This window comes from Chenopodium quinoa, unplaced genomic scaffold (genome assembly GCF_001683475.1).
Source record: "Chenopodium quinoa cultivar QQ74 unplaced genomic scaffold, ASM168347v1, whole genome shotgun sequence".
Taxonomy (NCBI): Eukaryota; Viridiplantae; Streptophyta; class Magnoliopsida; order Caryophyllales; family Amaranthaceae; genus Chenopodium; species Chenopodium quinoa.
This window is the reverse complement of record NW_018745291.1, coordinates 88,077-111,484: the sequence shown is the minus strand read 5'-3', so window position 1 is coordinate 111,484 and position 23,408 is coordinate 88,077. Positions and strand designations below refer to the sequence as shown.

At 34.1% G+C, this 23,408-nt stretch overlaps 3 protein-coding genes and 1 non-coding gene across 4 annotated transcripts; 3 read left to right on the top strand and 1 right to left on the bottom strand.

The window, feature by feature from the left end:
* Positions 1–508: 508 nt before the first annotated feature.
* Positions 509–8,703, top strand: LOC110712261 (SNF1-related protein kinase catalytic subunit alpha KIN10-like). Its single transcript, XM_021890722.1, has 11 exons — positions 509–693; positions 982–1,175; positions 1,816–2,000; positions 2,091–2,273; positions 2,805–2,936; positions 5,230–5,415; positions 5,706–5,795; positions 5,872–5,955; positions 6,255–6,395; positions 7,089–7,325; positions 8,162–8,703. Exons 2-11 carry the CDS (start codon positions 986–988, stop codon positions 8,273–8,275), a joined length of 1,542 nt encoding a protein of 513 aa, XP_021746414.1. The 5' UTR covers positions 509–693; positions 982–985; the 3' UTR covers positions 8,276–8,703.
* A 2,677-nt stretch (positions 8,704–11,380) lies between these two features.
* On the bottom strand, positions 11,381–14,455 carry LOC110712262 (6-hydroxynicotinate 3-monooxygenase-like). The gene is made up of 4 exons (XM_021890723.1): positions 14,022–14,455; positions 12,820–13,124; positions 12,522–12,732; positions 11,381–12,108 (listed from the first exon to the last, which is right to left on the bottom strand). Exons 1-4 carry the CDS (start codon positions 14,274–14,276, stop codon positions 11,611–11,613), a joined length of 1,269 nt encoding a protein of 422 aa, XP_021746415.1. The 5' UTR covers positions 14,277–14,455; the 3' UTR covers positions 11,381–11,610.
* TRNAN-GUU lies at positions 13,658–13,731 on the top strand. Its single transcript has one exon. It is a non-coding gene; the product is annotated as a tRNA-Asn (tRNA).
* Positions 14,456–16,559: 2,104 nt separating the features above from the next.
* On the top strand, positions 16,560–22,432 carry LOC110712162 (N-alpha-acetyltransferase 50-like). The gene is made up of 3 exons (XM_021890604.1): positions 16,560–16,882; positions 21,022–21,144; positions 21,925–22,432. Exons 1-3 carry the CDS (start codon positions 16,738–16,740, stop codon positions 22,140–22,142), a joined length of 486 nt encoding a protein of 161 aa, XP_021746296.1. The 5' UTR covers positions 16,560–16,737; the 3' UTR covers positions 22,143–22,432.
* Positions 22,433–23,408: the final 976 nt, after the last annotated feature.

Below are 23,408 nucleotides of genomic sequence, written 5' to 3'. Positions count from 1 at the left end.
AGGGCTGGCAAATCCTGACCCGACACGAAAACCCGACCCGAACCCGATCCGAAGTTACTGAGAGAGACCCGAACCCGACCTGAACCGAACCCGAATAACCCGAATTCGACCCGATTTGACCCAAATTTCATATTTCGTAATAATATTAAGTTTTACACTATTTTTAATAGTTTCTAAGCATAACCCGAAATCTGACCCGAACCCGACCTGCTGACCCGAATTACCACCCCTAATCATCTTCACTTTAAAAACCATAAAATCTTCGTCTTTAAAAAATAATAGTCGTATTCAATAAAATGATTTTAGTTCATTAAAAGTAGGTCCAATTCTATAAAAATAATAAAGAAAAAGTAAAATAAATAATTAATAAAAATAATTTCAGTTCAGTAAAAATAATTTCAAATCGGTCAAATGAATTAAACGGATCGAGCATTTTTATTACAGAGTACACAATTATTTATTTATTTTTTCGCTTGGATTTTAAGCCGTAGATTGTTAACAAACCTCAGGTCCAAAACCCGCAAACCCCAAAATATGATGAGATTAATAGATTCTGAAATAATAAAAAGTATCAACCCAAACAAAATACAGCCAAAGGGTGTCCGTCCTCCTTCCCTACAATTTTTTCCCCAATTCGAGGATCAATTTGATATAGGGTATTAATTTTTGCAGATAATTGAATTCAGTCCCCAGGTAAATTCAATCATTTGTTGTTTTTGTTTTCTTATTATACTTTGATTGCTCATCTCTTTCGATTTTTTTAGGTCAAATTAATTTCCAGATTTGGGGAATTTTCCGCGTATTAATCTTGTGTTATATTGTATTGAATTTTGTTAATTTGGATCGGAAATTGATTTCATGATAGTGAGCTTGGTGGTGGTGGCAATTAGGGTTAGATCCAATATGGTGGAGTGCTTGTTAAGTGTTGAATTTATTAAAGTTGACCTATATATTGTTTATATATACCTGAGGATTTTGCAGGGAAATGGACGGACATAGCGGCCGAGGCGGCAGTAGTGTCGATGTGTTCTTGCAAAATTATAATCTTGGTAAAACTCTTGGCATTGGTTCATTTGGTAAGGTGAAGATTGCTGAACATAAATTGACTAGTCATAAAGTTGCCATTAAGATATTGAATCGCCGGAAGATTAAAAATATGGAGATGGAGGAGAAAGGTATGTTTTTTGTTATTATCTTCGATTACTTGAATATGCTATCATCATTCTTATGCTCTAGATTTTATTGGTATTTTAGATGTTTTATGATTGATGTGTTTTTTCACTAGACTGTCACTGTATGTTGTAATGTTAAAATTATTCTTACTGTTATATTCATCATGCTTCGGACTTTGTTTGTTCCTCAACAGTTGTGTGCTCACTAGTTTAGATGAATATGTGTGGGTATTGTGTTTGAAAAGCAATCGAACACCTAGGAAAGCTTAAACGAGTCAATGTTGGATTTCTTCAGTAGGCGTGGCATTCTAGTTTGCTTGAGTTCAACTATAGTGGTTCAATCTACTTAATTAGCATGATTGATTATGTAAACCGTTGGGGATAAGGTTGTTTTCCAATGGTTGAAACCCCTTTATCAATGTATGTTGATGATATTGATTTTAATTTTATTGTTCTTTGCCACAATTTAATCCCCTTTTGAGTTGAATTTCATCTATGTTGACTTGTTTTCAGGCGCTATCATCATGTTGTGAACTATGTAGGCTCTTGATGTTTGATTGCTAGATCATTGTTGTTTTTACTTGCTCTTTGGCTTAACTAAGATCATTTTAAGATGATGGAATCATTATTTCTGCTTTTGCAGTGAGAAGAGAAATCAAAATTTTGAGACTGTTCATGCATCCCCATATTATTCGGCTTTATGAAGTTATTGAGACACCATCAGACATTTATGTTGTGATGGAGTATGTCAAGTCTGGAGAATTATTTGACCACATAGTGGAAAAGGGTAGGTTACAAGAGGGTGAAGCAAGAAATTTTTTCCAACAGGTAGAATTTACTTTTCTTATATTACTTGTCATATCTCTCAAATAAAATTTATCGTCATTTTTAAGTTGTTTTGTTGCTTTTTTGGAGCAGATTATATCAGGAGTAGAGTATTGTCACAGGAATATGGTTGTCCACAGAGACTTGAAGCCTGAAAATCTTCTATTAGATTCGCATCACAATGTGAAGATAGCGGATTTTGGTTTGAGCAACATTATGAGAGATGGTCATTTTCTGAAGACCAGCTGTGGAAGCCCAAATTATGCAGCCCCTGAGGTATGCCCCCTGCCCCCCCCCCCCCCCCCCTCCCCCCTCTTTTTTTTTTTCCCAGAGTGTGCAATTTATTATTTGACCTTAGCAAGCCTATATACATTGCTCCAAAGCTGATTTATCCTATACCGCTTGTTTTTTTTAAGGCGGAGATTGAATATCAAAGCCTCCAGTTTGGCATTTAGCTGTTTCTTGAAAATTTCTATTGATTTTGTCTTGCCACATTATTGTTCTTTTATCACTTCACTATATCCTTGATTCTTGTAAAGTTTCTTATTTTTGTTTAAATTGTCTAGCCTTTCCTGGTTTTATATTGTCAATTTTCAAGGATATGTGAAAAGAATTGCACGATGATATACAGTGAGTCTGCATGTTATTGGAGCTGATTCTCGTACATTTATTTTGTCATTTCATTGTCCAGAATACGTTATTAAAACTGTGCTTTGTCAGAATACTAGTGGGCCTAGCGGCTAATGTCATCAGTAGACGTTTATGATACCTCTTTGAAACATGGTCTGCCTTTCTTTGTACCTTTAGGTAATTTCTGGAAAACTCTATGCTGGTCCTGAAGTTGATGTGTGGAGTTGTGGTGTTATCTTATATGCTCTTCTTTGTGGTACTCTCCCTTTCGATGATGAAAACATCCCAAACCTTTTCAAGAAAATTAAGGTATGTGTTATTCTGAATATTTGTTGCTTGACAACCACCAGGCCGTGTGGTTTTTTGCATGTATGCTTAGTGTCAATATTGTAGTTTATTTAAATTTTTGTATTTTGTTTATATGTGATTGCCAAGAAAAGGAGAAACAGAAGAGGGGGGGGGGGGGGCTACTACATGAAACTGGGGTTTTCTGATTCTAATTAATCTACTCACTTCGTTGTTTTCTTACTATTCTCGTACTCCATTTTGACCATCGTTGGTGATTTATACTCAAGGAAAAGCATAGTCGTGTGTCTTCTTACAAGATTTGTATCAATATATATATCAAAGTTTTGCGTCGGCAAGTGTGAACGTGAGCTGGAATAGAGATGTGACTTGATTCTTGTGCGTTTGCCTTTTAATTCATTTACTAATGCTCAATTTTTTTTATATTAATATTTATTTATTTATTAGTAATAAGTTGTGAAAGTAGAGTTGAGATGTCCTTACTACAGTATATAATTAAGCGAGAATTGCATATCATTTAAGAGCAATATTACCCTCAAACTGCTGTGTCACTGATCCTTGGAAATCAATATGAAAAATTGAGGAAGAAAAAAGAAAGTTGCCTACTTTGTTTGATCAAATACAGGAGGAATTTGTTCCTAAGTATCTTATATATTTCTTACCAAGTATGAAAAATGTTTTAAGATGTTTCTTTTTCTTTTCTCACACTCAATTCCTTGTAACAGCAACCTACTTGTTTAACATCTCTCTAAAATTCTCTTCTGTGGCCTTTTCTCCCTCTTTTTATTATTCACTTCCACATCCCTCTCTCTTGCTTTCTCTCATTATTGTTACTGGTTCTCTAGATCCATGAAGGTACATCTCCAAGGAAAGTCCCCCACTTTGTCGTATTTAACTAAAAAGAAGTCTGAGCTGCAACCTTTATATTTAAATTAATCAGCTATGATTTTTGGGCTATCACAGAATGTGTTACAATAGTTGGGAGGCTAGATTGAAATAGAGAGTTTTGGCTGCTATTGTCAGGCTTCACCATTGCTTGGCTAGAGAATTGAATTACACGTAGTTAGGTCTTCGTTTGGAAAAAGATTGAGCAGATGAGATGGCATGCTTTAAGGCACATGTGATAGACACTTTGCTATGGGTATTTAGCTGCTGTATGGGGTATTTAGCTGTCAGTCTGATATTGTATTTGGGTAAGTTCTTCTTATAGATCTTCAAATGATGTTTATTAATTGACTAGTACATGTAGGGAATCCGCATAAAAGTGAGGATGTCGATTGTGATGGTTTGGGATGTCAATAGTTCTTGAAATGTGTGTAAGGACAGTCTGATACTTTATTCTGGGTATTGAGGAAACCAAATCTATGATGGAGGAATGGAGGATAGTAGATCCAATGTTCTAAGTGTCATTTTTAGTGATTAAGGAAATACGTCTTAGGTTAATAATTTTGGTACATGACATGATGTTAGTCTTACCGGTTCTTTAAAGAAAAGTTTTGACTTTGATTGGATACTTATTATATTGACATTGCTGAATGGCCTATCTTTTGAGAGAAGATGAGAGCAGGAGCCCTATGTTTCATATCCTCATCTTTGATTTGAAAGTCCTGAGGTGTTCTAACTGTACTTGGAAATATGAATCCTATGGTTCATTTAACTATCTACACTTATTACATATTGTGTGGTAGGATACTGTTCATGCATATCAAATTGAGAATCAAATACAAAGGGAGGTGTTTTGTTATAGTTGTTAATTCATCTGAAAGGAAGATGAGGGATTTATTTTTTGGAGAAGAATAAGGGCAAGCAGCACGAACCTTTTCAGAGTCACAAAGTCTTTTTTAACATGTTTTTATTTATTTATAATCTCTTTCTCTAATTGCTTACCTTTTTTCTGGGGATAGTTGTTCTTCATTAGAGATTTTTTCCTTTATATTCAAATCTGTATAATGGGTTTGAAGCAGAATGATGTAACGAGTTCTACTAGTCAATATCACTGCACAAGCTTATCTGGAGTATATACAATATCTTATGTGTAGAATTATTATTATTTTTTTTCCCTGCTTTAATTGTTCATTTTATTTAAAATTGTTGAGTGGTTGGGGAAGTTGGGTCATGTCATGGTTGTTTGCCCATAAATTACATAATACTATGAGGTTTATTATCAATTGAACTGAGTGTACTGAGTACATTTTCAGTAATGAGCTGGGGACAAAAGGTTTTTTTTTTTAATCAAGCTTATATTATATCATGAAGAGTAATTGCGGTATCATGTGATTTTTTTTTTTTTGTGTAGGGTGGGATATACACCCTTCCAAGTCATCTATCACCTGGAGCTAGAGATCTGATTCCCAGGATGCTTGTAGTTGATCCTATGAAGAGGATTACAATCCCAGAGATCCGTCAACATACATGGTTTCAAGCTCATCTTCCTCGTTATTTAGCTGTGCCACCTCCTGATACAATGCAACAGGCAAAGAAGGTTTGCCCATGAATCTTTCTGTCAGAATAAGTATATGCTTCTGTAATTGTTGGATATGCTGGATTCCAGAGTGGGAGACATCAGTGACTATCTGTCAGATTGGATCCCGTTGTGCATAAAATCTCTATTGGTTAACCTCACATTATTTATGCCTTTGAGGGTAGTGCAATACACCTGAGAGATCTCTGAGAAATATCTCAATGATTATGTTCTGTTACTTGCATAAGCTATGTTTCTGCTCTTTGATCTTTTTGTAGCCAATATGTGAATTGACCTTTTACTTCCTACAGATTGACGAAGATATACTTCAAGAAGTTGTTAGGATGGGATTTGACAGAAACCAGCTAATTGATTCTCTCCGCAATCGGCTCCAAAATGAGGTCTTAATATGTGTAGTGTTTCTGCCATCTTATATTTTAATGTAAATACAGAAACTAATTTCAAATTTATTCACAGGGGACTGTTGCGTACTATTTGCTTTTTGATAACCGCTTCCGAGCTTCAAGTGGCTATCTTGGGGCTGAATTTCAAGAAACAATGGTGCGTTATTTTTTTCTTGCAGATTTATTTAGCTTGATATTAGTCCATGAGCGACTTGCTTTAAAGTTATGAATGTATGTTGGAGCAACTAGTATTTCTGAGCTTGACAAATTCTTTAATTTTTATCTGTTGATGTTTCTTGTAACTGTTAGAAGATTTCATGCTACTTGAAAAATTTGCAGTTAAGCATTTTGTGTCTTTTGGGTTTCTTTTTCCTTTACTGTTGAATTGAAAGCAGTTTTCTGTATCTAGCCTTGTCTGCTTTTCCCTTTAAAATATATTTTCCTTCGCTTTTTCAGGAGAACAATTTTGGTCGCATGCATCCAAATGAAGTTGCTTCTCCTGTTGCTGGGCACCAGTATCATGGTTATGTTGATTACCAGGGAATCGGCTTGCGACCACAGTTCCCTGTTGAGCGGAAATGGGCTTTGGGGTTACAGGTTGGTTGTTTTGTACATTTGTTTTTTCTCCCTTGACTGAAATGTTCAGCCTCTGTTGGGTATCCAGTAATTTATGAATCATTTTGGTAGGAAGGTTATTGTCATTTGTTGTTGCTTATGCCTTAAAATTATATCCCATATCATTTATTTTATTAGAATAACCTTATTTGAAGCTTGGCAATTTGAGTTTTTGTATTTCTGCCAGGGTTTATTCTTGGTTTATTTATTTTGATTTGTTTGAAGGGGACCTATTTTTTCAAATAGGATATTTTGCTTGAAGAAAAGTAATCAATCAATGTGAATTGTGGAAAAATTGTATGAGCCTATAAGGTCTAGAGTTGATAAGAAAAAAAAGTGTATCAAGGCCTGTTGGAAAGGAATTGATGGGAATGGAATTGAAAGGGACAATGTCACTTTCCCATGTTTGGTTTAAGTGTCTTTTTGGGTATGATTTGGAAATAAGTGTTGTTAATGAAAATTTTCTTTTTATTTTCTCACCAAATTGTCATTATATTATGGAAACATCAAACATGTTTTTTCTTATTCCATAATCTATCTCTCAAAAACAAAATAGGGATTTGCTGGCATTATTACTGTATTAACGTTTCACCAAATTTGTTCTCTTATGGGTGTTTCCAGAATAGCTTCCCCATTAGGTTTGATCTGTAAGTTGTGTTTTCTATTTGGATGCAGTCTCGAGCCCATCCTCGTGAGATTATGACTGAAGTTCTTAAAGCCTTGCAAGAGTTGAATGTCTGCTGGAAGAAGGTTGGGCATTATAACATGAAGTGCAGATGGATTCCCGGCATTCCTGGTCAACATGAAGGGATGGTTGATAATCCTGTACATAATTATTTTGGTGACGAGTCCAACATAGTTGAAAATGATGGAGTGTTGAGGTCTCCCAATGTTGTGAAGTTTGAGGTGCAGGTATGTGTCATGTCTTTGTACATATTATTGATTGGTGGCTCCTGCTTTATATGATTAATCCATTAACTCTCTAAAATTTGCTGATTTTTATCGCTTATAACTTATAAGTTGCCTGTGTTTTTGTAAATGCTTTAGTTGTAGTGACTGAGTTTGAATTTCATTTATTTTTACTGTAGATTTAAAAAAAAAAAAAAATTGTTGTTGTGAGCATAACTGATGCATGCCTGACAATTGTCTCCTTGAAACAAGAAAAAAAAATATTAGTAGTTAAAATTGTCTTTATAGTAGGAATTGGAAGCTTAAACACTTGATATGTTTCTATCATTGTTTCACTAATTCTAGATCATTTCCCTCCGTGTCTTGTCTCATCTCATCTTGCCAAATCATGTGGTGATGAAGAAAAGGTGAAAACCTAATACGGGATTCAGATGGAAAATTTTGGGATAGTTGAAAATTGTTTATTGATGACAAGAAAATGCTTTGTTTTTTGTTGTAATGTCTCTGTATCTGCACTTCATATTTCACCTATGAAAACAGGTGCCTTGCCATCATAATAGATGGTTGAAGAAAAATGAAGTAGAAGGGGCTAATTTTTGTGGAAATCATTATACCTTTCATTCAAAATTTGAACTGTACAGTATCGCCAGATAATCTTTCGATCACAACATTTTAGCACTGTCACTAATCACCTTTGCAATTTGAGTTTCTCGCTAGGCTTTTGCAATCTAATATCGCTGCTTATGTGATGTAGGCTATAATACAAGTAACATTTAGCATTGCTCTTTTACTTTATAAGTGTAATTTTTAACGCATTTTCTGCTGTGATTGTCTCACAGCTGTACAAGACCCGTGAGGAGAAGTATTTACTTGATCTACAAAGGGTTCAGGGACCACAGATGCTATTCCTTGATCTATGCGCAGCTTTCCTTGCTCAACTCCGCGTGCTTTAGTTAGCAATAACCAGCTATCAAATTGTCATAGCAGTCATATAATTTGTATATATGATCTATGGTTCTGTATGTGCATTATTTTTCTTGATTATTTTTCTTGATAGAGCGAGTTTTATTGCTGACCTAGGTGCTTACCAGGTGTTGATTAATCATGATATTCGAGGAGTATTGTGGTCTCTCCCATCTCATGGTCCGGCTAAGTTTGAATTTACAAAGCCACCATCTCTTGTTATGCAAAGTAGAAAGGCAAAATTCGCCTGAAATGTTTTATTCTCTAGTCTTTTGAATCTCTAATTTGGTCAATGACCATCCCATAATTCAGGATTAAAGATGAAGTTTGGTCTGTTGGCAATGTTAGTATTTCCACTAGCTCAAATGTGATTGCCACTTTTAATCAATAGTGTCGAAATTAACGTTTACTGATTTCATTTTGAGTTTATCTTTTAGGAGATGCATATTCACTTGTTTTGATGTTTTTTATTTCTTCCTATTTTTGCTTGCAACATTTGAGAGACACTTCAGGTCGCATAAATAAGGGGCAATATAGCTGTAGTTTTTAATTTTATCTTATTAAAAATATACTCTTCACAGATTTAACTGATTAAGTCAATCATTCATTAATTTAAACCTTATAATCAATTGTGTAATGACAACTTTTGATATTAAAGCGCATTCACATTGCAGCAAATAAAAAATCTGTGTTTTTAATTTTGAAGAATAAATTTTGATGCTCTTTAGAAAAAACGTTTGATGAAGTAAATTATTTATTTTTTTATTATATTCAATAAAATAAATAAATAATACTTGTACAATGGAGCATATAAATGATCTAATCAAGAAGCAAAGAACTCCGTAAAATATTCAATGGAGGAAAAACAGAATGTATATTTATTTGTATTATTTTTTTTTATTTTTACAACAGCGAGTACTTAACAAAATGAAACAATGTAATATTTATACGTGAAATAAACTTGACATTATTTTAATTTAGAATCTTGGAGAAAATAACATTATAAAACCTAGCCTGTAATTAAATTAAACTTTGCCAAAATACATAAACTCTAGCCTAGATTGTTGGTATATATTTGATGTGAAGTTGAAGGATTAGGCGATTTAGCAAGTAGCTGATAGTTGCATTGGTGGTGAATCAGGTGCTGTAGTTGATGGTTCAGTGGTGGTTGTAGATGGTGATGGTGATGGTGCCGGCTGCTCCGAAACTTTTTTAACTTCCTTTAATTTCCTCATACGACTCCTCCAATAACAATACACAAAAACTAAAGCAAGAAACACAAATACAACTCCACTTATTTTCAGTATTTTAATGGTCTGACGATCCATATTAATGTTCATCATTGTTAATTTTTATGGTATGACGATTCATATTATTGTTTAAAAGATTTGAATTAGAATTTATAATGATTTTACGTGTATGCATAATTGTAGGGTTTCCTTTAATACAAAGCAGGTAAAGTCATTCGATTCCAAAATTGTTTTTGATTCATTCATTTTTCCATACATAAACCTCTTATGAAATCTATATTGTATATTTTTAGTATACATTTTTATAATTATATAGTCTTTCTATAATATATAACATTACCTTTATTAGTCTCAACTATTGCAACCCCTTGGAATTTTTTTAAACTTTATTAATTGTGTTTATGAGTTTATCTATGGCAATCTTTGTTTGCACTCTTATTAATTTTTTTTTTTTTTTAATGCATATATATTTTCCATAGTTATAAGGAAAAAAATTTTAAGTTTATGTATGTACATTAAGTCAAAAAATCCAGATTATTCCATAATGAAAGCAATATATTTCCATTAATAGGTGCCAAAGGTATATATATATATATATATATATATATATATATATATATATATATATATATATATATATATATATATATATATATATATATATATATATATCATACATTCAAATTTTAAGACAATAAAAAATATGAATATATTTTTTTAAAAGAAAATCCTTAAAAAAGAAGAGTAATTAAGGGAATACTGAACCCTAAAGGATTTTTCTTTTTGTTTAAAATCACTAATTTAATCTAATTAATAATTTATAGAATGATTGTCAATTTGTCATTATATTTATTAGTATACTTATATAGATGATGAATCTTTTATGTCACGCATTAGCCTTTTCAAAATATAGGAATTAATCAAATATTATAAACTCATAAACCAAACTCGATACATAAATCTTTAAACAAATTAAAGCAAATTAAAGATAACTAGGTTAAATAAATAAACATAAACATTATTTTCCAAAAAAAAAAAAAAAAAAAAAAAAAAAAAAAAAAAAAAACATGAACACGTCTACTCCATTTTTTTAAGGAAAAATGGAAGAAGAAGCAATTGCCCAAAAAATAAAGGTCCGAGTCTTGCTACTTTGCTAGACATGTCCAGTCCCAACTTAAATCAGATTTATTTCCATCTCTACACTTTACTACTTTAGTATTAACTTATATGAAGTACAAATTTTCTTTACTTAAATTTTATTTGTTCTTATTTGGGCATTTGGTGTTCCACCCAGTTAACCCTTTGGGCTAATTCGGATTTGGGATCAATTTTGGGTGGTTAGATTCCATCTCCCTCCCAATTGTTGCTGCGAGGGATCATACACGACTTAAATTTTATTTGTAACCTAACATCAAATTTTCTTATAATTTATGTTCTCAAAATAAATACTTTAAAAAATTATGACCATACTTGATACTTAGGCCTTGTTTAGTTCACCTTATTTTTACTTATTTCAGAAAAAATAAGTTCAGATCAGAAAAAATAAGTTCAGATCAGAAAAAATAAGTTCAGATCAGAACATCGTTTTATGTGCGGTTTTTTATCGCTAAATATTCTTAATTTCGTAATGAAAAAAATTGTGAAAATTACATATTAATAAACTACACATTATTACGAATCTAACAAGATCTCACTTGATATATTTTTTCCTTATAGATTATCGTACACTTAAGGTCAAAGTTTGGTCAAATCAGACAATCAGATCAGATCAGATCAGATCAGAAAAAATAAGTTCAGTTCAGATCAGATCAGAAAAAATAAGTTCAGATCAGATCAGATCAGATCAACATAAATAAGGTGAACCAAACAGGGCCTTATAGTTCATAAAAGAAAAACATACAGTATATGTATATCATATTATCATGCTGGCTAAACCAAGCGTCCAATTTCCAATGAAGAAAAATCAGAACCTTAATTCATGGTTTAAAAGACATACTAAATTTATTGTTTAAACAAGGCTCTGTTTGCACTACTATGATGCAGTGGATATTTTTCACCAAATTTCAGTTGCTAATTTAGCAGTTAACATTAGGAATGCTAAATAACGGTACATTCTTTTGTTGGATTTCAGAGCAATCTTCAGGAGTAGCATTCTTCGGATCAAAAGGTTGGCGATCAGGGAGACTAAGACCTTGTTTGATCCTGCCAACACGCCGAGAATGGAGAACCTGTTTAATAACAACAGGCAATCGAGCAGACTGGTAATCTGTTAGAGCAGACTGTAGATTTTCTGAACCCCACTTCTTGAGACATTTGCCTAAGACAGCTGCATCAAGAAGAGACATATTTGTGCTTCTCAAGCAATGAGGAGTCGAGGGATGAGCTGCATCTCCAACCAGTACGACGTTGTCCCAGAAGATCCGGTCTAGAGGGTCAGAGTCGTAAATCACATTGACAAAAGGTTCTTCTGTAGCTTTCATCAGTGCTACCAACTCCGGAACCCATATCTTCTCTGCATCTTCTTGCATCTGCTTGATTGTTTCTTTGCTCACTTTCAAAGTAACTGAACTTGCCTGAAAGCACATTTCACATGTACACAATGTTATTAATTCAATATGGCTCCTAGACTTCAAGAAATAACTCACATTACGAGCATCTGGCTAAAGGATCCGACACAGGTACTTGAGGTAATTGTAACATGCTACTATTAGTTGCCTACCAGACTGCAAGAAATGGTAACTCACAATACGATCATCTGGCAAGTATATTAAGGAATCGAAAATCTAAGGATCTGACATAAGTAATTGAGGTAACTGTAACATGCTACATGCTACTATTAGTTGCCGATCAGATAATTACCAAAAATCAATACCATAATTCAATTAGTTAATTGTCACGAACTCACTAATTACTATGAGTATTTGCTAAGTGATGATTGCTAAGAAGAAGTTGAACATATGAAGTCTGCTTAAATTTGATTTTCTACCTTAATATCTGGCTCTGGCTGATTAATGTACCAAATCCAATTCATCCTTTTGTTCAGAAGCTCGTAAAAAACACAATGAGTTTGCGGTCCAAGATCAAAGTATAAGCATTTTCCGAGATCTGGATACACCCTTCGGATCCCTCTTATAGTCTCAGAATCATGATTCCCTGAAAAATCAAGCACCCCTCTCCATGCACAGTATCCTGCATACCTGCAAAACTGATGGTTACATCAACAAACTCGTATCGTTATTGAAGTAACAAAATTAATGCAATCAGATAGAATGAAAAACAAGAACCTCAGTTTATGGTTGGGAAGAAATGTTTGTCGAATTGAAGAGAGACATCCATCTGCAGCAACAAGAAGATCACCGGCGATTTCTGTGATGTCGCCTGTTTTAAGTATTTTTGCCTTCACAGTGACTGTATTCTTGTCATCAGAAATGCAGAATGACAGAAACTGATGACCCCATAAGAATATTTCTGAAGGCAATGATCCTAGTAAAAGGCCATGAAGATCAGCCCAATGAGCTGCTCTGAAGTTGAATTCTTCGTCTCTTGTTAATGTCCGAGTAATTTTCTTGTCTATGTTTGTTACTTGGTTCTGTATCAAGTATCAAAACCCAAACAAACGCGTTTATTTAGGTTGAAGTTGATTTGTGGGATATATCATACCATAATAATAAAAGGTTGTGAAAATGTGACAAGTAGTTTCGAATCAAGAGAGTAGTGTAGTTACTAACTTACTATGTTTGTGCGATAAAAGAATTTGAAAACTGGCAAATGACAGCAAATGTTCAGAAATTGCTTTATCAAAGTTTCCAAAAACTTGTTTGCTCCTATCACTCCGCACACAACATAGGGTGTCACTTGAAACAAATTGGAGGGAATAATAACACTCCCAAGTCACAACAATTATGAAATCTAATCACTCCTCGAACCCTCGAGGAGTCGGAAAATTATTGAAATTGTGGTGAATCCTTTTTTATGTGTCTGCACAACGTGAAATAAAATTCAGGAAAGATGGAGTTATGGAGTATCATGATTGATAATAGAGGGGATTAATTGATTACACTATCAATGAACCATTAATAATTATTTATATAAATATTTTAACTACACTCTACATATCAGCAAGCTGGAATAGCTCAGTTGGTTAGAGCGTGTGGCTGTTAACCACAAGGTCGGAGGTTCGACCCCTCCTTCTAGCGTTTTTATTTTTTCCTCGTATTTATACAGGAAATACGAATATTTTAACCACAAGGTCGGAGGTTCGACCCCTCCTTCTAGCGTTTTTATATAAAATGTACTCTATCTACGCGTAAATAAATCACACAAAACCATATACTCGTATTTATACAGAAAATACAAATATTTTATTATTGCAAATCAATTTCCGTCAAAGCAGTAACGTTATGCAAAAACGAACCAATATAACAACCTTAAGATACAAAAATAATGAAAGGCAAAGCAAATGACAAATGATATAAACTGTAAAGACCTGGTCAAAGGTAAGAGGCAAGGTAGCCTTGTTAAGAAGAGCAGAATGACCGAGCCAAGAGTTGATGATGTTACAAACCAAAGGGTCCAGGCCCAGCCCAGCACCAGTTGGGCTTCCAGAAGTGGGCCCAACTGATTTCTCAACCACAACAACTTGCCAACCCGCGGATAATAGCGCGTGAGCACACGATATTCCAGCTATGCTTCCTCCCACCACCACTGCCTTTGGTTGCCCCTTCTCACTTCTACTCATCATCTTGTCTATTGTTTTTTGCTTCTCTCTTTCTCTCTCTAAGTTAGTAAGTTAGTGAGAAGATACTACTAGAAGTTGAAGAAGATACTACAACAATAAAAATAAAAAGTTTTTTGTCTCTAAACCCACCAAGTGCAAAGTTTGAGTTGGAGTTTGCCACTTGTTTGCAACATTTCTCGACTTTTGAAGTTGTGGTCTTATTTGACAATTAACTAATTTAATACTCGTATGCAACAAATGAGTTTGGAACTGAATGCGTTATCAACTATACCCGGCATTCTTGATCCAGATCCAATGATCCAACTCATGATCCGAAATTAATCCAAAAACATTGATTTGAAAATAACCCGAAATTGACCCGACTCAAAATTGGAGTTGACCCGATCTTGACCCGACCCGAAATTAATCCAACCCGAAATAGACCCAAAGTGTTTGACCCGAACAGACCCGATACCCAAAATTGATCCAAACAGACCCGATACTCGAAATGTCTTGAACTAAAATTACCTTATAATTGAACTTAAAGTGTCTTGTACCAAAAGTAACTCAAATTGTTCATCTTCAACCGTAGCTAAGCTCATAAACTGAATTGATAGTTTTTATTATAACAATAACAAAATATATATTCCGTATAAAATTATTCATTTGAGCTTGATTCACAAATGAAACAATCCGAACATAACCCGACCAGATTTTGACCTAACCCGAATATGACCCGAACATACTTGACCCGAAATTGACTCGACCCGAACTTGACTTGATACCTGACCCGAAACCGGATAGACCCAACCCGACCCATAGTCAACCCGAATATTAGCTGACCCGAAAGTAACCCGACCCGAATGACCCATTTACCAGGTCTATTAATATCAACTAATAGTTGCTATCTAGTTATATGTGTTATTGTCCTTTATTGATTAATAGTTGTAGCTTTTGTAAGTTGTTTGCATTTTAAGTTTGATCAACTTGTGTGGCTAGAAATGAAAAGGATCAATTATAAGTGGTCTTATTTTTGTGTTTGGAATAGTATATCACTTGTTTATCACTTTATCTAATACAAGTATATGAATTGCTTTATGTTTATTTGTATTAAATGAGTCTCAAGACAAAATTACATGTTCATTTATACTCGTGAAAATCAATAAATTATATTCCTAATAATAATAATAATAATAATAATAATTATTATTATTATTATTATTATTATTATTATTATTATTATTATTTTATTTTATTTTTTTAAATATGGAGTAGCTCATTAAAAGTTTAAATCTATAAAGACAATATTTAAGCAAGATTCAATTCCAAATAAATTTGACAAAACTGATTTAATCAAACCAAATCTAATCAAACATATTAGGGGTGAGCAAAGATCCAAGGTACCCGGTACCGAACCCGGAACCGGTTAGGACCCGCCGGGTCCGGACCCAGAACTGGTCTCACCGGTTCCGGGACCGGGTCCAAAATTTCGGACCCGGTTATAAAGTATGTGGATTGTTTGTGTTTTTAAGAAACTAAAGAGTTATGTACAACCCATTTTAATTTCTAAGCTCAATTGCTTATAAAACTCTCAACCCACTTTCAAACAAAATCCTAAAACTTCTAGATTTTTCTCTCACTCTACTATACCGGTTACCCAACATATATTGTACAAAATATATTTAAAAAACAAAAATATGTTGAATGTAACTAAATAGTAAAATAAAAAAAAAATATTAATATTTAATATAATTAAAATAGCTTAATGTATATAAAAATATAAGTATTAAACGTTAAAAGTAAAAATAAACCAAATTTTTTTTTTATGATTTGTAATATATTTTAACACTTGTATATATAAGAGGGTTCCCGGAATCAGAACCGGTACCCGATGGAACCAATTCCAATTCCTAAATTTTAGGACCCGGTTGTACCAGTTCCAATTCCGGTTCCAAATTTTAGGACCCGATCCCAACCAATTCCGGGTCCGGATCCTAAAATTTTGACCGGGTACTCGGTTTGCTCACCCCTAAAACATATCATGCTCAACTCGAAACCTGATATAGGTAAAATACTGCTTTAATCTCTATAATAACCTACAATTTTGAAAACTTCAAACTTGTTGAACCAAAATATTTCACACTTAAATGGGCGAATATAAAACGACTCGTTAACCACCTCTACTTCTAGAATTCTAGTCCTTCTAAGCCAATATACGGGCTCGGTCATCCATGCTGATCCCGTGGAAAAAGGGTTAAACCCGACCCGTATACAAGTAGTTACTTGTAAGATGGCATTGACTCCTCCTCCCATGCCCAAAAATAATAGCCCTTGTTCGCCCTTCTCTTCTCTCTCTTTCTCTCTCCTCCCTTCCTGCAATCCTCAATCGTAGGATTCAGTACAGTAATTAGCGATTTCTGGGTTCATATCTTGAACATTTTTCTTCGAACAGTATAATTTCTGGTTAGTTGAGGAGAGAGAAAGGATGAAAGAAGTGACAATTTCGTTGGATGGAGTAAGGGACAAGAATATAATGCAGCTTAAAAAGCTCAATGTTACCCTCTTTCCTGTTCGATACAATGATAAGTACTACGTTGATGCACTTGCTTCTGGTGAATTCACCAAATTAGGTTCGTTTTTTGCCCCTTTTTTCATCTGGGGTTTCTCCATTTTGTCGCATTTAATATGATTGTTCGATTGAATTTCTGTAGAATTGCACATTATTTGTTGGTTTTTGTTGAATTTTTATTCTGGGTATTTGAAATAATGTTGATTTTTGTCCATTTATTATATGAAAATTCTCCACTTTTGCTTATTTGGGTGATTTGCTACATTCTTGTATATTGATTTTGTGGAATTTATGCTTTTCTTGTTGATTTCCTTCGATTTGATTATTGAATGTAACTTAGAATTAAATGGGTTCATTTCTGCCCTAGTTGAAGTTTTTGATGTATTTGTTTATACGAATGGAAGTCATGGAACCAGGTTAATAGTGGTAAAGCCTACTAACTATTGAGCTTTCTCAGCACAAATATAGGGGATCGATTTGGTAATTAGTTAGGAACGAGTTATGAGTATTGTCTTAGTGTTGTTAGTATTGATCAAACATTCTTACCGTTTCGTTGATTTTGAACTTATACATTGGAAACTGTTTGTTTTACATAGGGGAGTCATTGTTAAAAACCATTATGCCTTTGATTTTTCTTGCTATGTCAACTATCTGCGTTTATCAGACGGTTACTTATGACAATTCATGTTAGCTGACCTAATCATTTTGGGAATAAGGCTTTGTTGTTGTTGACTTGTTGTATCAATTATCTATGTTTGCTTGAATTTCCTTAGCCCCGGACGAGGGCTTCTGAAAGTACTTGTGAGCAGTTGGCCTTAAGGATAGGTTGTTACACTTCAATCATCTCTGAATGCAGTCTCATGCTAGAGCTTTCAGATTTTTGAACTAGTGAAGGTACTGATTAACCTTGTCAGAAGGGATTGATTGGCAAACATGGGTTTGAGCCTTTGAGGGGTAGGGTTTAAGGAGGGAGGTTGAATGCTACTAGTGTAAATGGAGGCATATATCTGTAAGATAAGTGAAGCATTTTTTTCAGAAACAGAGTTTTTGCTGTTGCAAAGTTGAGCTAGTTGAAGAAAGATTTTTCTATATATGGATTTTAGATGTGTGAAAATTTGTTGAAGTTATGCTGGATTGATGACTAATCAGCTTTGTTTTCTTTTGTTAATATTTTATGAATTGGAAAGAAGGTAATCCTCATTGCTGTGATGACTGATGATAATTCTAGATGAAGCAAGCTATAATAGGGAGGAAAACGTGACTATTATATAGTAGTATTATGAAGGTTTTTTTTTTGTAGAGGGGAGCTTTTATGTTGCTGTTCTATGTGGTCTATTTTGATTAAGTACAGTTGTCAACTTGTCTTTTATGTCATTTTCACGACCCTTTCTTTTCCTGTTGATTGGATATAGCCTGCCATGGCATTTTCACCCCATTTTTCCGAGTCTTATTCTTTCTCTTTCTCTTTGCTTAGCATACATGCTTCTTTAGTTGGCTTTAATGGAATATTTTAAAAGGTAACTTGATTGAATTTTTGATTTGTTCATTAGTTTTTAGTTGCTCACGGCAGTAAGGGTTAGGTCTTTTTGGTTCTGTGTGATCTATGTTAGGATAGAACTGGAAATGCATTTTTACCAGAAAAGGTATTCTTTGAGGGAAAGAGAGGGGAGGGGGGTATGGCTGTGAGGGGGTAGCAGGAACTATTCGGAGCTGTCTTCCTTTGGGTACTGTTCCTTTGGAGACAATAATATCTCACCAGAAACTATTGCTGTTTTGATGGAAAGAGCTGACATTGTTGAGAGGTTTGTAAAGGGGCTCTTTAGAAAATTGTGGAGAGAAGTATTTCCATATAAGTTTTTTCCAGCCTCTATTTTTTATTTAGCTGAAAAAGGGTCCTATGTACTTGATTGTAGAATGGGAACATCGTATCGTTGCGCAATTCTGTTCTTTTAGATGGTCTTTTTAATTTTTTGATCAGGTTGATTCTTTTGCCAGATGAATCCAATTTTTTTTTCTTAGTTCTCTACTTTTTTCTTCGCTTGGTGTCTATTCAAGTCTTGCTCTTCTAAACTTTTTTCTATACTTTTTTTTTTCTTTTCTTAGCTTAGTGTATATGCAAGTCTTATTTCCAGTACTCTGAGTAATAGACTATAAATATTAAACCTGTGTTCAATCTGTTAAATTTCCTTCTTGAAGATATAATACAGTGCATTACACTATGCTGTAGCCGTCGTGCAACTACATCTTATACTACTTATTGGTAAAGCTGCAACAGCTAGGTAGCTTGTTATGAGCTATATAAGATAAAATGCAAAACTTGAGTCCTGCTTTTCCCTTTTAACTTCGTTTCTTCTGTATTTAGTTTGTTACCTTAAGCTCTCAGCGTGCAGTAACTATACCTTTGTTCCAGTGCTCTTTTTTCTGTAGTGGTGTAAGATGTAATCTGAAATTCTGAATAGATTTCAAATCTCGGTCTAATTGTATCTGTTGTATCAAACTGTCCCCTGACTTGAAGGTTCATCTCAAGCTTTCTTTTTCTTTTTTTTTCCTAAATCTTTCATTTTAACCATTTCCTTTTTTTTTTCTTTCAAAATTTGGAATTATGGCCTGTCTGGTATATTATTATTTTTTTTGTAAAAAATATATGGAATGTGTCAGAAAGTTCACATAGTTCAATAGTTGACCTCGAGCATACAAGCGCTAGACCATTGCTAGTTCATAAGCTCAGTTATATCCATTTTGTTTTGGCCCCTAACATCATTTTTCATGTTGCTGAATCTGCAATCATACAAAAGTTTCACTTGTTGTCTTTTAAATATAATATTTAAAGGAGCCTTAGTAAATTGTTAAGTCAATAATGAAATGACCTATGATCTATTGAAATGATTCAATGATCCTATCCTAGATGTCCTTCTACCTGTTTCGGTTAGGATTTTTGATGCTGACAAACTTGGTATGAAAGGTAGCAATTCTTGGGTCAGCTTATTACGTTAGCTTTAATTTCCATCTATAAACTCTAGACCGTGTATTGACTTAGCATTACTCAATCAAAAAATATCATTTGATACACTGCTTATTTGTGTTAAGATTTTGGAGCTTGACTTTCTATATTTGATGTCTGTCGGTGTTTCTTTATAGTGTCAATCTCCCTTTTGATTTAGGTATTGGCAGAGGTCCGAGGATACTGGATCCAATGCCTTTTTGGCGTGAATGCAGAACTTCTTTGCGTTGTGAACTGTCACATCATAACCACTAGAATAGAATGAGTACTAATATCATGGGGTGGCTTGGAGTACATGTATAAATTGTGTCTGCCAAATTGTAGATTAGTGCAAGATCATGCCATACAGATTTCAGTACCTAATCGTTCTATGATGAAGAGTATTGATGGCATCGGTGTTGAACTGCTGATTGTTGTGATCTTTGAAAAACAAAAACGATGGTGTTTGTGCATGGCAAATTTGAAATTACCAACGCTCTGGTCTTTGTTAGATTGTAGACATTAATTGTTGGGTACTTAGTTACTGTTTTTGCTTTCATGTGTCACTTCTTTTCATGTTTTTTAACCTATTGATATAAAAAGTAGCCTTTCCTGCATAAAAGAATTTGGAAAAAGATTTAGTTATTGCTGTAGATTTATTATGGCACAGTGTTTGTTGATGCAGATATAAAAAGAACCATTATCTGTTTCTAACAAAAAGGATTGTTCTTTTTAGAGGCACTTCTGTTCTTTACTCTGTCAGTGGTAATATACTGGTCCACGCTCCCATGGACGCAATTGCTGGCTGGAACAGTAATGTCACAACAGATTATTAATTCCCACTTGGGATAATTTATTGTTTTTGTCAATTCTAGTCATGAAAAGACTTTAATAACGAAAATGCTAGTAATAAAATGAAATGGTTAATCTTATGAAAATTGTGAAGCTATATCCCAATTAGTATACACTATACAATGATTCATGGCCACAAGAAAAACTAGCTGGGTAGTGAAAGTAACTTGATTGTGATTAAAAAGTAAAAACAACGGTGAACCTATCTGTATGTATTAGTAAACTTATAGGGTAGGGCAAAAAGAGGGGGAAATATGTAGGTATCCATTTCTAAAGGCTCTGTTTGGAGCCTCATAATTTCTCTTTTTGAGTCAACTAATTAATACTATTATATGAAATATTCATCCATATCTGTTTTCCAATCGCAGCTTACTACAGTGATATATGTGTCGGAGCAATTGCATGTCGTATTGAGAAGAAAGATGCTGGAGCTGTTCGGGTTTACATTATGACATTGGGCGTTTTGGCACCCTATCGTGGGCTAGGTATTGGTAAGTATATACTGCTATCTTTCTTGTCAAATCAATTATGGATCTTATAATCCATCATAATAATAATTTGTATTTGTTAGTGAGATATATGCTGCTTTGCTCTTTTGTTAGATTCAGAATGTGAATTTATAATTGTTTGAATAAAGATGGTAACTTCGGTCCAATGGCCCCAGGATTGATTCAAATTTTATAATTCATTGCTCATAACAGCTAGTTTGTCAAGTTAAATATGAAGTAAGTTCTAATTATTCTTAAAAATGAAACATCATGTTAAAGGCGGCTTGCTTTGTTTGAAATATTTTCCACGTCGGCACTTACGACTTGCTTTGTTTGAAATATTTTCCACGTCAGCACTTGTGACTTGCTTTGTTTGATATTTTCCATGTCAGCACCCAAATGATGGTGCTGTCTCTATTTGGGTTGAGGACTTTAGATATCCTTGATGAACTTCATTATGAACCTACACCCAAACTGAGATTATCTATAATAGAAGTCATCATGGTAGAATTTTTACCGTACCTCATTTATCCAAAAATAAAATTTCCCTTAAGTTTGTTCTATTGTGATAGATGCTCGGTTTTTTCCATCTGATAGTATGTCTGAAGTCTGAACTCTTAACCCTTGACTTCTGTACTCCCTTAATATTGGAGCACCTTGTTTGCTCCAAGTTTTCCGTAAAGATTATACGTCTGATCTTGAGCCTATAAAAATTACCACTCTTTAGTTTAGTGCTGCTCTGTGGAATTCTTTGTCTAATGGGTTCTCTGTGGTTTTGCACAGGTACGAAGCTTTTGAACCATGTACTTGAACTCTCCTCCAAGCAAAACATATCTGAGATTTATATGCATGTTCAAACCAATAACGAGGATGCTCTCAATTTCTACAAGAAATTCGGGTTTGATATCACAGATACCATCCACAACTATTACACAAATATCACTCCAGCAGACTGCTACGTTGTCACCAAGTACCTTTCTCCTCCTCAACAGAAGAAATGACCGCTTTTCTTGTGTTTGTAGCTGAAACTGGGTTTTGAAGTTCAGAAGATTGTTTAGCCTCAAACTTAGTTTGTACTCCGTATTAGTTATCATATATGGGACTATGAGGGGGTGATACCATTCTTGTATGCAAAATCTTGAGATTTTGTGATTTTACAATTGTAGGACCTTTTCTACAGTCTATTGTCCATTCTAATACAAACCAAAACTACCATGCTGTGGCAAATATCAACTTCCCTGTGTTGGAAAATGGGATGATGCTGGTCCTGTTTATTACTTTGTTAATTTTTCTACGTAGCTAGTTTGAGAAGTTAAAGTATACTTTGCCCATCTAGTTAGTTTGCTCAAGTTAGTTACTTTTGTAAGACTCTGAAAACAACATATAGTACATTAGTACTACGTAACAGAACTGACTATTTGACACAAGGATTGCAGGAAGGCAACTACCTCTGCTTTTCATTCTGTTTAAGGTTGTAGTGCTTGTGTGTGTTTATTCCATGGGTATGTCTCTCGAGCTTAGACCGAGGGAGCCTTCCTAGAAAGCTTGCTTACCCTAGAATCTCTGAGGAAAAGTCCTTGAGTAGTTTAAACATTCAAAACGATTTTCCATTCTCGTCGGATTTCAGCTTGCTCCTATAGCTCTTACAGTTCATGGTTTTTATTGGCATGTAATTCTGATGTCAATACAGGGTTGTAATTTCTATGTTTTACTTACCCGGATATTGTATGGTTCATTGTTGTTAACGATGATTCGATGATGATGAAAATGATGGAACCCTTGAATTGGTATGAACATTAATATTTATTCATTGTATCAATACAATTACATAGTCATACAACTTAATACACAAAAAAAAGGGATTGGTAGTTAACATTACTAATGTGTCAAATATATCAGCTTTATTCAGCTATTTATTCACCCAAGCCAACAAGATTATACTCACAGAGTCTCAGCAATATAATCATTAGCTCCTGTTACATGATCCTCAATGACAGAATACCCTTCAGTAGCTTGCAAAACAGCATGAATAAGTATGACAGGGATGGTACCAACAAGCGTAAAAAAAAGATGCAGGCCAGCATCACTGACGATCATCTCAACCATGGTGGCTACTGCAAGTGCAACAAATATAAGTCGCTTATCGATCCATCGATGGAGTATCACTGAGCTAGGAAACGCGCGCAACAGTAACAAGTACAGGACAGTGAAATTTGTGTTTACAAGCGATAGAAACAATGAGAATTTTCGCTGTGGAATAAGGGTGA

What these genes read in the sequence shown, in the direction of transcription:
- LOC110712261 (XM_021890722.1), top strand. Translation starts at nt 986, where the DNA reads ATGGACGGACATAGCGGCCGAGGCGGCAGTAGTGTCGATGTGTTCTTG. An exon ending in CAAATTATGCAGCCCCTGAG is followed by an intron (nt 2,274 to 2,804) that starts GTATGCCCCCTG and finishes TTGTACCTTTAG; the next exon opens with GTAATTTCTGGAAAACTCTA. An exon ending in GCAATCGGCTCCAAAATGAG is followed by an intron (nt 5,796 to 5,871) that starts GTCTTAATATGT and finishes ATTTATTCACAG; the next exon opens with GGGACTGTTGCGTACTATTT.
- LOC110712262 (XM_021890723.1), bottom strand. Translation starts at nt 14,276, where the DNA reads ATGATGAGTAGAAGTGAGAAGGGGCAACCAAAGGCAGTGGTGGTGGGA. An exon ending in CTTCCCAACCATAAACTGAG is followed by an intron (nt 12,733 to 12,819) that starts GTTCTTGTTTTT and finishes TCAGTTTTGCAG; the next exon opens with GTATGCAGGATACTGTGCAT. An exon ending in AGCCAGAGCCAGATATTAAG is followed by an intron (nt 12,109 to 12,521) that starts GTAGAAAATCAA and finishes ATGTGCTTTCAG; the next exon opens with GCAAGTTCAGTTACTTTGAA.
- LOC110712162 (XM_021890604.1), top strand. Translation starts at nt 16,738, where the DNA reads ATGAAAGAAGTGACAATTTCGTTGGATGGAGTAAGGGACAAGAATATA. An exon ending in TGGTGAATTCACCAAATTAG is followed by an intron (nt 16,883 to 21,021) that starts GTTCGTTTTTTG and finishes TTCCAATCGCAG; the next exon opens with CTTACTACAGTGATATATGT. An exon ending in CTATCGTGGGCTAGGTATTG is followed by an intron (nt 21,145 to 21,924) that starts GTAAGTATATAC and finishes GGTTTTGCACAG; the next exon opens with GTACGAAGCTTTTGAACCAT.